General features: G+C 36.1%; 1 protein-coding gene across 1 annotated transcript; it reads right to left on the bottom strand.

Annotated features, from left to right (window-relative positions):
- On the bottom strand, window positions 1–10897 carry GIMD1 (GIMAP family P-loop NTPase domain containing 1). The gene is made up of 3 exons (XM_019416656.2): window positions 10786–10897; window positions 9117–9511; window positions 1–261 (listed from the first exon to the last, which is right to left on the bottom strand). The coding sequence occupies exons 2-3, from the start codon at window positions 9507–9509 to the stop codon at window positions 1–3; spliced, it is 654 nt and encodes a 217-aa protein (XP_019272201.1). The 5' UTR covers window positions 9510–9511; window positions 10786–10897.
- Window positions 10898–12387: the final 1490 nt, after the last annotated feature.

Genomic DNA, 12387 nt, shown 5'->3' with positions numbered 1-12387 from the left:
TTATTTAAAGGTAAGAACTTGGTAACAATTTTCTTTTATAAATTCCATGATTCTTTCTAAGATTTTTATTCTTTGTTCATTAAGTGAGTTTCCTTTTTTATACTGGAAAATATATCTGTGCTGTACAGAATTTAGCAGTGTTAGCAGTGTATCGGAGGCCTCATGCAAGTATTTATCTTCACTGAACCCAGCCTCTTCTATTTTTTCTGCATGGGTGAAAAGAATGGCAGTGTAATTCTTCCAAGCATGTCCTAGAAGTTCCTGAAAGAGAGAGAAAGTTAAATGGCTATTTGCCTTGGCCTATATTCCTCAAACACAAGCAAAGGAGTTACGGTCCAACATAGGCAACAGATCTGGATGTCATTATGTTACTAAAAATTGATATATGCAATGGAAAGTGAAGATGGGGTCAAATAATGTAAGTAAATGGATAGAGATGGGTGGATTTTGTTAAAAAAAAGGCTTTAATTCTCCATTTCATTTTGCTCTTACAATTTATGTATACACAATTTCAGAACTGCATGTTATTAATGCTGCATATGATACAATTACATTTATAACATTCAGCAATAATTTCTACTTGCCTGCCAACCTAGAGCTGTTAGAACCACTGAATTCCTTTAAGTCAGAGGACTTGGGCCAAGGGAATTGTCGTATTCTTTTTGTAGAAATGTTGTGTTACCATGATAACCAAAAGTGTCTTCTAAGGATTTGTAATTATATAATCTGGTTACAATCTATTGATTAGTCAGATGTCATACAATGGAAAAGTTAAGATCAAATTACATTTAGTGATTTGAAACAGCTACAAAATATTGTGATTCACTCGCATCCTCTTCACTTCACATGCTTAGAATCAAGTCCAGTTTATCAAATGACTTCCTCTACTGTGGTTGAAAAACATTGAAGACTGGTGTTCCTTTGTTTAGTGATATATGGAAGTTGGTTATATAATAAATTCTTGTTTGGTGAAAATAAGCTGATGTAAAGCAGAAATGCCAGCATGTGGCAAATTGTTCATACAATATGGAAGGTGTCTAGGAATAACCATTTAACTTTTTAAAATATTTACAAAGTTATATGAAATCATGGCATTGTGAAAGTAAAATGACATTCCATTCATTCCAAATATTCTCATTATCAAAATATTTTCAAATCTGCTACCAGTTTATAATAGCAGTTTGGAATTTAGATCCTCACCATCATCTCAAATAGAAAGTTTATTAGGGTTTTATTTATTTTTGAGTTTTTGGAAAGATATAAAATACTTAGGAATGAACATAACAAGAAATATCCAGGACCTCTAGTAATCAGAAGAAGGAAGGAAGAACAACTACTATTTAGTGCTAGATATTATGCTAGGTACTTTACATGCTTTATTTATTTTGAAATTCAACATAATGCTTTGTGGAAGATACTAGTATTATTTCCATTAAATATGGAGAAACTGATGTATAGAGAGGTTGAATACAAATCCATAGAGGGATATCAGGACAAACTGGTTTAAAAATTCTTGAGAAAATTGAAAGATGGTTTGGGAAACTATTTTCAATGTATGTAACAAATACTGGATTGGTATTTATAAGACTGAAAAACTGCAAATGAAAGGAAGAGAGAAAAGGGGAGAAGGAAAGGAAGGAAGGGAGGAGGAAGGGAATAAGGAGTCAAGACATGTAAATAATAGAAAATACGGCAACTGTGGGACAATATATTTAAACATCTTGAGACCACGGTTACCAACTAAATTCCTGGTACAGTCTGGCATTTATCAGACTATTTGTTTACACATTTATCTCTCTAACTTGACCAGTAGCTTTTGGAAGGCAGAGTCTATGCCTTACTATGTAAGTCAAAGCTTTGGCACATTGTAAACTCTCACTAGATATTGGTTGGATTAATTTGGAATGTAGACCTCACTGTCATCTCAAATAGAAGGTTTAGGGTTTTATTTATTTGTTTTGAGTCTTTAGTTTTGAAGTTTAATCTTTGGGACATAAAATGGTACTTTCCTATAAAATTTCTCTTCTGTAGTTCTCGTGGGTTTGCATGTAGTCTGCATTTTGTGTTTTAAATTCAGAAACACTTTTCTCAGTGAGTAAGTCCAAAATTTTCCTCATATCTGTTTAAAATTTGTCTATACCATAGAATAATTATATATATCTAGTTCTAAAAATGCCCTGCTTGAAGAAAATCTGAATTGAAATTTTAAGATCAGTACATTCAATGAATAATTACTTTTAACAGATTCTAAACTTTACAAAAGGATTTTTAAAAAAGTACTTTAGTTGGCATATTCTTATGTGCCTTCAGAACACAAATTAGCAAAATCTTAACTAACCTAACTTGTAAAAAGGATAATTCTTGTGTAAATCTAATATATGTGTAATTTCAAGATCACATTTTACCTAAAAGTGACATAGCAAAATTTGTCATATTCAGTATGTTGTAACATGTTCCTTGTGAGAGAAGATCAAAGCATTGCAAAATAAACTAGTGTTGTGAGTTGAATTGTGTACCCACCCCCCTCCAAATTCATATGTTGAAATCCTAAACCTCAGAATGTGACTTTATTTGACAATAGGGTCATTGTGAGTGGGCCTCTAATCCAATGTGATTGGTGTCCTTATAAAACAGCAATTTGGACAAAGATAAGAATAAAGGGAAAATGCCATGTAAACATAAAGACAGTCATCCATAAGCCAAGGACAGAACTCTTGGATAGATTCTTTACTTATAGCCTTCAGAAGGAACTAACCCTGCTAACATTCATTTCAGACTTCTAGCCTCCAAATTTATTGAAAGACAATAAATTTCTGTTACTTAAAAGCCACCCAGGTAGTGCAGCCTTGTTACAACAGCCCTAGCAAATTAATACAAATGGCTGAAAAATTAATGAAGTGCTAAATAGATTTAGATTCTGGGAATAAAAAGATTCTTGGGTTATTTACATCAGAACTGCTTGGGATGCTTGCTAAAAATGCATCAGAATCTTTAGGGATGGATCCTGGGAATTTGAACTTTAAAAAGAATTCTAGGTGATTTATTCCTTCTGCAAATAGTTATTGGGGGTTTACTTTGTTCCAGGGACAAAGAGTGGACCATGACAGATAAACTTTCTGCTTATGTCTAGTGGAGAATTGTTTGTACTACCTAAACTTAAAACTGAGGAAGAGGGGCAGGCAGGAAAGAAAATACTTTCAATTTGGTTTAATTGCAGGTATTGTGATAGAAAATATATTGGTGCTTTAGAGGCAGACATTTAGCCCAATTTGGGGTGGAGGTGGAAAGTGAGCGTTAGCATGAGTTTCTAGCATGTGATGATGCCTTGAGTGTAGGCATCAAGAAGAGAGTTATCAGACTGTGAAGACACACCAAGTAAAGAGACTGATTGAGCATTATTGGGAATTGTATAGTATTGGGCCTTTATTTCTATAAAGTGTAATTATTAATCCTTGAATGTTCTTATCTCTGAAAGTTTCTCAAATTTAGAGCCAGTTCTGATATTCACCAAGTACATGATTGATGTGTTTATATTGATTGTTATGATATTGAAATGTTTAATTCAAGTTAATAAATAGACACCTTAACCTCTTGAGTGCTACCCCCAGGCCTACCCTCTGGGTGTTGGTTGATGCATGAACCACATTTATCATTAAATATTTTTAAAACATCACTATAATAAAAATTCATGCTAAATAAACTGTTTGGCTCAAGTGATCCCTTCCTGAGTTATATAATATGGAATTCTTCTCTTGCTGGTTAGTACTTACTACATTAAATGGTATAACTTTCACGGTATGTCTTTAGTTCCTGATTTTCTGGGTTGTAACGTTAACACATTCTGTTTTTGTCTCCACCAGACATTTCCTATACTTTAGACTATAATAACATTCAGGAAAAATGAGTTAAACCACCTAAGGAAAATGGATCTATAAGTGCGACACCACTTAAAAGTCCATGTGTTCAACCACTCAGAAGTTTTTACATGTTGATAATTATTTATGAAAGGATGCTCATGTCCTAAACTGTGAGAGAAATTGCACTTTTGAGTTACTGCCAAAAATAGAAGGGAATGGTTGATTTAGCTTATAATCTTTAGATTGATTTTTGGCTGCAAAATAGTTGACTATTTGAAAGTAGTGTCGCTTGGTGTATAGTCATCGTGTTAGTGGCCAAACGTGTTCTCTGTGGACCCAGAGAAAGAATAATCACAGTTGATTGATACCTCACATAAAAATCCAAGAGCAAGATAAGTTAATGTAAGTTATCTGGTGTTAATAATTTAAATATAGTACTAAGCTAGATGGAAATGTTACAATCAATCATGAATTGTTTGGTTTCAGAGTGCTAATGGGTATGAGTCCATCTAGTCCTTTTGGGACAACTAGTTAGGATATAAACTTTGTTTTCCAGGAATTATGTTCATTTTCCCAGGACCTCACCAGCCCTGCCCCATTTGTTTGTGGTTGATGAAATCATAGCATCTGGACTTTTTCGGGGGGAAATTTTAAAAAGCCAACTATTACATCAACTGAGAGAAAAATTATCATGGAACAGGAGGACAATAAGGACCATTCTTTATATTTCATACTATTCCCTTACTCTCATCCCACTTAAAGCACCACATTACCTTCTCAGAGAACTGAATGATAAGACGTTGTTAGATGCAGAGAATATTCAGCCTTAGAGATCATGTGTCCAAATTGCCTTATTTTACAGATGAGGATATTGTGGACTTTTGATGTTAAATGACTTTGCCAAAGCCGCACAGCTGATTGTTGGCAGGCCTGGGCCTGTGACAGAGGTCCCCTCACTGCCAGGCCCATGTCTTTTCCACTAAATTAGAGCTTCTCACTTTAACCTTAGTAAGCCAGTGAATTTTCTTCCCAGATTTTTTTTCTAAATTAATAAGGAAATTCTTATACATCAGGGCTGTGTATGCTTGATTTCACTCTGATTTTCTTCTGAAATCTATCAAGAAAATCCCAAAGAAGGCTACAAATAACATGTCCTAATTTTAGCATAAGACAGATACTAACAAAATTATGACCATAGCTGACATTTGGTGTGCACTTGCCTTGTGCTAGTGTCTGAGTTAATTTACTGTTATAATATGAAATTAGTCCTGAAAATAACCCAGTAAAGGAGACACTGCTGTTTTCCCACTTTACCAATTAAGAGATTGAAATCTAGAGAAATTACTTGCCCAAGGTCACAAAACAAGTAAGCCGAAACTTGAACACAAGTATATCTTACTATAGAACCTGTTCTCTTAACCTCTATAATAGGTTGCTCATATCTAGTAATTCATTTGAATAAGGACTCATTATAATTTGTGTAGTGACAGTAATAAAAAATGATAACAATGGTAGTAATTTTCTGCGAACCTACTGTAAGGCACAATGCCAAGCACATTATATTCATTAAATATAACCCAAAAAATTTTAACATAGGTAAAATTATCCCCATTTTATAAGTGAGGAAATGAAGCCAAGAAACTCTTAGTAACATTTTTAGTCATATATCTACAATTGTAACAAGGCTTATTTTTCAACTAAATGGTATTAAACAACTAAGCCCATTATGTTTGTTAAGTATTTTCAGGCCTTGCACTGGCCTTCCACACCTATAACATCAACATTTGAGTTGTTCAGTCTAAATCAAAAATACATGCTTGAAACCTGATTGTATATAGTAATAACACATGATGCCCTGATGGTGGAAAGAATTTGGATTTTAGTCAATTCCTGGATTCAATTCCTTGTGCAGTTTGGCTGCTTGCTAGAACTTTTCTTAAGGTAACTTTATTCTGTATTCTCTGATTCATTACTTGTGGATTTTTAAATAACATTCAAGTGATAGTCAGATAATATTTAGATGAATCATTCCCTTTATTTCCCAGTTTCGGAGAGATGACTCACTGACATCTCCACCATTTTGCTATAAATTACGAAGACCTAACATAAATAAAGAAAAAGGGATCATTTGGGGAAATGTTTCATTTGTCATAGCTGGCAGCCTATAAGCCCTCTAAAAAATATTAAGAGCACAAATTAAAAGAGACATTTAAAGAGGGAATAGGGAGGTACAGGAAAGAAGAGGTTACTTTTCTGGCATTGGCGTTGTTGACTCCTTCCATGACAGGGAGCAGCACCCCCAGAAAGGAGGAGAGGAAAGGGGAGAAGGCAGATATTCCATTCCCCATTTTGCATAAACCAGGAAGAAAAAGCAGTCCAGGGTGTGTCTGGAACCAGAGGACCTTAACAACTCCTTGCTCCTTCCTAACAGCTGTTGGTCCTGTTGAATACTCAGACATTCTGCAGCTGCTCCCAATCTGTGAGCACATCCAGATGGCTGCCACCAGTTACTTAAGCACCTTCAGGAAGAAGGTCATAAACAGCCAGCTTGTGCATAGGCGATCTTCAACCAAAAATTATTATGGAAGCCCAGAATAGGACTGCAGTGCCTCCCAGGGGTCATGGGCCCCTCTGAAGATTACTAAAATCTTGGCTGCTGAGTTTTCCTGGGAGGGAAAAGATATTTATTTTAGAAAAAAAAAAAAAAAAATCTGGATCTGAGTTTTACTCTAGCCTATCTCCTCCCTGCCTTTAAGTCATGACCTGGAGACTGGCTTAAGGAAGGCAGTGGTAGGAGAAGGTGGCTGTATGCCAGATACCTTTTCAAAGATGAGAGAGACATGTATGAATCAACTTCTCTTGTATAAAAAAATAGGGGATTACAGTAGTGTTCTATATCCTAAAACTGGAAAACAAAATCTGTTTTTAAAACGTATGCCTTTTAAAATGCCCCTTTTGGCCAAGCATAGTACCAGCATAGAGAAAAATTTGGAGGCATAAGGAGAGAGGTTAGTTTTTGAGAAATATTCGTGCACTTACTGAATTCACTGAGTTACATCCACCTATACTTTAAGCCAAATATTTATTTAATGGCAGCTTTAAATGAATTTTAAAACTTGTTTAAAAATTACACTGATGGTGGGGTGCCTAGGTGGCCCAATCAATTGAGCGTCTGACTTTCGATTTTGGTTCAGGTGATGATCTCGTGGTTGGTGGGTTTGAGCCCCACATCGAACTCTGTGCTGATAGTATGGAGTCTGCTTGATATTCTCTTGCTCTCACTCTCCCTTTGCCCCTCCCCTGCTCGCTCTCTCTCTCTCTCTCTCTCTCTCTCTCAAAATAAATAAATACACTTAAAAAAATTACACTGATGGAATAGCAACAGGTTTCTCCCCCATCTGGTTTCTACCAGAAATATTGTTTGACATGCAGGCTTTCATAGTTTAGGGGAGGTTTGTGGGTTTTCTTAGATTACACATTGTTTCTTAATTGCAATCATCTTCTCTACTTTTGTACAGCATGTCCTTGATTTTTCAGGAGTTGGATGATGAGGATTATTTTTTTATGCTCTTGTCACCCTATTTTTTTCCGCTAGTTTTTTGTGATATGTTTTTTTTTCATTTTTAGAACCATGCAGTTACTAAAAAAAAAAAATGTGTCATTTAGAACAATCTTATGCTTTTAGTAGTTAAAGGGAAGAAAATATTCCTTTGAAGCTAAGTATACTGTCTTTTTAAGTGTAACAAACCCTACATCATGATCAGAGAAATGTCTGCTCTCTATTCACCATGTAATTTACCTGTAGAGCTTCTAGTAATGATGAGTTCTCTTATCTCAATGACTAAGCAAGGCTACTGAGTAATGCTAGTCAAGTCCAGCAGTTAAATTTGGTTGGCCCCAGACTAGAGAATCAAGACACTGAATGGAATGGAGCAGCTCAATGAGCAGTTTCCAGGAATTGTTGGTTTTACATGGGCCTGGTTCATATATGTCTATACTGTATGCAAGTATTACTCCCTCCATCTCCTGGTTATAGCCATACCTAGAACCTCTCCCTATCTTCAGCTCCTCTCCTAGACTAGCTGAACAAGCTTCCAAGATAGTGACTTGTAATAAACAAACAAACGTGAATGGACCACTAGGCAAAGGTGGCATATGTTATTTATGTTCACACTGAGGTCCCTGTGGTCTTTTCTTGGCTATCATGGATCAGTTAGTGGCCCTACAGATGATGAGGCACACAAAGCATCTGAAATTCTTTATTTCTTTCCTAAAAAATAAAGCATAGATCTTCTGTGCATGTTTGCCATGATATAAGTCAGAGTGAAACCTCCTTTCCCCCTGTCCATACATTACACTACTTTGGCGCTGTCTTATATTTGTTTATTCATCTCTTCTAGACTGTAAGTTTTTTGAGGGCAGGGCTCATGTACTGTTCACTAATCATTCAGCTCTGTGCAGGTACCTAATACAGTTTGCAATGATTGAATCAGTGAATGAACACCCATTTGTTTGTGAACTGTAAGATACTGTCCCCTTAAAAAGGAGGGGTGTACCTCAGTTGGTTAAGTGTCCAACTCTTGGTTTTGACTCAGGTCACGATCCTATGGTCATGAGATCCAGCCCTGCATCAGACCGCTCCCCTCCCCAACCTGCTTAAGATTCTCTCTCCCTCTCTCACTCTGCCCCTCCCCGCTCCCTCTCTCTCTCTCTCTCTCAAAAAAAGAAAAAAAAAAAAAAAAGAGATTGTCCCCTTGATATTAAATGGATGCAAGTCAGTATTTTAGTTTTAGTTTAGTAGTTCTTAAGCTTGGCTGTTTTTAAGAAATATATGGAAAATTTATGCAAATGCATATACCCAGGCTCTACTCTTGTGATTCTCTTTCAGTGGGGCTTGGATGAATATGCATTTTTAATGACAGCCCAGTTGATTCTGATGCAGATCGAGTGGAGACCACATTTACAAACTTATTCAGAGGTTAGTTAACCTCTGAAGTTAGCATCTTATTTTTTAGGGGGGTGGGTAGAGTCCTATGGCCCAGCTGCAAAATTACCAACCGAATTCCTCTAAAGGAAATTGTAAAAATGGTTCTTGGTGGGAAAGATCAAGTAATTTTTACAATTTCTATGTGACTAGCACTTGTTTTAAACTTGCTTTAAACTACTCTTTTAATCAAATTGTCATAGTTCTTTCCTGTTAGGATAATTGTCCTTCAAATAGGAATAATGGCATTAGTGTAATTGCCTATTTTGTATTACCTGAATCATCTGGACTAAGTCAGATACTTCCTGTCCACAAAGAGGCATGTCTGCTCTCTGGACCAGCAGTGCAAGATGGAGACCCTCTTGCCCAAAGTGATGTGCCAGGGCCTCCTTGACCTCCTGTTTCACATGCTTCTTTGTCAGTCTGCTGTGTGGATAACCTGGAGTGTCCAACACCTGGATCTGCAGGGTTATCTCTTGCCCCCCTCGACGCATGAAGCCACAGAGGTGACAACTGCGGCCCAGACAGCAATCTTTGGTCACAGAACATGGAGAAAAGCTGCTGTGGAAGTCAGTGCTTCCCAAAAGAATGTTCCCAGCAGAACTTTTTCCACTCTGAGTCATGCCAAAGAGGGCCAAGTTGATGATCATCTTGTTAGAGTCTGTCATGTCTGTGGGTAAACAAAGGGTCAGCATAAGCAGTTAGACTTCTATACTCACCCAGTGTAAGGCATCTTACTTGGCCAGGGGCATTGCAGGTATTACCTTTGGTTTACTTAGCCCTCATTCATAGTGGCTAAAACACGGAGGAGTTCTCCACTTTAGTGGAGACAACACAGTGATAGAGGAAGATTGAAAGAATATTGGTAGTTTGCAACAGGAGAGGAGAGAGAAGTTTAATATAGATAAAGAAGAGAGGAGGAAGCAATAATTGTAGGAAAATGAGGGGGGAGAAACAAAATGCATGAAGATAATGTAAACCATGTTTAGGAGGAATATGTTAACTCATCAGTGTGGTAGGTGAGTCCATTTAGCAATGGGTGCTGATGTTTCTGACTTCATTAACAAGGCTAGCAGCAGTATTGAAAAATTAATCACTGTTGGAGGAGAAGTAGGAACAGAAGAGTGGAAGAAACAGATCCTTCCTGCCTTTTAACTAACATCCCATACTTCTCCACCTCCCCACCCCATGAATACACAAGTGGCATCTGCAAAAAATTATCTTTCCTGACTTCCTGAGTGTTTGTCCCCTATGAAACATGAATAATGTTAAAGATTTCTGTTTTTGTTTACTATTTTTTTACAACCAGGCAGCACTCTGATGAAAATGAGAACTGCTTGTAACTTCTGTTATGAAATAATTAGTAAATCATTTCCATGGTCCACCATAGTAACTTACTGGCTTTTGAATAAAGGAAGTAAAGCCCAACACATTGTGTAGCTCAGTTAGGAGGGAGAATCTTGAGAGAATCTATTCCATTTAAACACCCCTAACATGGAGGTAATCTTCTGTGCAGAAATAAGCATTTTAAGGTCACTGATAATTTTCATTAGATCAGTAAAGCAGAGCTACAGGCCGATTGCCAAGTATACTCAATTGCTGATTCAGAAATAAGGACACTTAATATTGCATATTTATTACTTTTGCTTATAACTTGTATTTCTAATATTCAGTTTTATGTCCTTCTGGCCTTTCTTGTCCTCTAATGCCCCTCACCCCACCCTCCCTAGACTCTAATATGAACATTTTGAAGGAACCTCACACCCCCACACAAAATATACTCATTTTTGGAGTCCCTCAAGGTGATTCCAGCTCACCCAGCTCATTCAGCCCTATCAGCTAAACCGTAGTCACTCAGATTTCTTTTTACTCCTTAATCAAATGCATGATTTAAAAAGTAATAATGATTATAGAATCCCAATACGTTTTCTGTATGTCACGTACCTTTTCCAATCTTAAAAATACTTTTTCCATGAACTTCCCTGGAGCTGGTATAGTTGTTCTCGGGTTGAACTTTAACCTTCTGACGGTGTTACTGTACCACTCTGGGACTGATACTGTATGTATTTTATTTCGTTAATCTATTACCAGAATCCTCTCTATAAATGGTTAGTTATCTTCTTCTAATCAGCACTGACTTTTTTTTTTTTTCATCTGACAGACTAGTCATTTCAACAGATACTTCCTGAAACTTTATTTCCAAGATTAAAGTCTTTGTTTTAGGGCATTGCTGATAGGTAACCACTTATCCATAGTATAAAGAAAGCAAGACTGACAACTATTAAGCCCAAGCTAGACATTCAAAAGCAGTGGTCGCAATTATTTCCATTGTAAATGATGAGCACCATATCACTACTTGGTCAAAACTTTCAACAGGTAGATATGTAATATTCATGCAATAAATAGATACTGAGTTTATAATAGTATTTAGTTCATAAATTCAAAAATTCTTTAAGAAAACCCTTGGCTATTTCCATGGAATTGAAATTTATTATCTCATCCTAACTGATGCAATCACTAGTGTGATTATATGTGCACGTGTAGTTTCCATATCAATTAATGATAGCATATTTCAGAAAAGGAGTACAACTGACTGTAAGTTGAGGCCAGATACATTATGCTTAAAATTTGGGTTTCATTTTGTTATTGAAACTTTATTTTTTTTCTCTTTTTAGTATATAACCTATACTTTTCCAAATACCTTCTTAGTATGTAATATGTAGAAACCTTAGTATGGTTATATTCTGGTTCATCTTCTGTACCTCTCAAAAAGTCTGTGAAGTATGTATTTCTGTGTGAAGGAATCTTGGAGACATCTGGAATGCCTTATGACTTCATGGGCAGAAAGTTAAAAAGTCTTCCTGTGTGGATATAACAAGGAAAACATGAACTGTTTTCATTCATCTGACAAGCACATTTGGCCTTCTTGAATGAAGTAGAAAGAACCTCCCCCAGGTGGCAGTAGTAGCCTGTTTCCTAAGAAGTGATTTGAACCAGAGTTTATTTTCATTTTCTTCCTCAAACTGTAAACTGACATTCTTCAAAAAGGCAAACTACATATTCATTGTGTGGAAGATCTTTTGAACAAAGGTACAATTAAGCCCTCTTTCCTGTGTTCCTTATAAAATGTGACAAGTGTAAAGGTTCTTGGTTTTCAAACTCTCCTCTTTGAAATGATAGTTTAAATCGTTTGCTGAATGCAACAGTTGACAGCTTAATAAATAAGGTTCAGAGTTCATATGTGTGGTTAAAAATTCCTATGAGACTGCAAAATTTAAAAATAATTTCCAACAGGTTTAATAGTGGTTTTAGAGTTAAGTCAATTTAAAGATTATATAGAAGGGTAATGCATTGATATTAGATGATGTATCTAATTGATATTATATTCTTTTGTATCAAGGTGAAAAAACAACTTGATGAATTACCTTCACTCTTTATAAAAACTTGGCTAAATACAATGTAGCAAGGGTAAAACTGTATTACTTTAATGGTTGAGTCCAGAATTTTTCTGAGGAAGGGAATTGTCTTTGAGAAAATAGTTCAATT

This window comes from Panthera pardus, unplaced genomic scaffold (genome assembly GCF_024362965.1).
Source record: "Panthera pardus isolate Hobbes unplaced genomic scaffold, ASM2436296v1 HiC_scaffold_13, whole genome shotgun sequence".
Classification (NCBI taxonomy): domain Eukaryota; kingdom Metazoa; phylum Chordata; class Mammalia; order Carnivora; family Felidae; genus Panthera; species Panthera pardus.
Note: the sequence above shows the minus strand (reverse complement) of the source record. Positions and strands in the feature narration are given on the sequence as shown.

Coding starts and splice junctions, on each gene's coding strand:
- GIMD1 (XM_019416656.2), bottom strand. CDS start 9,509: ATGACAGACTCTAACAAGATGATCATCAACTTGGCCCTCTTTGGCATG. Junction 262..9,116: donor ACTTAGTCCAGATGATTCAG/GTAATACAAAAT, acceptor TCTCTCTTTCAG/GAACTTCTAGGACATGCTTG.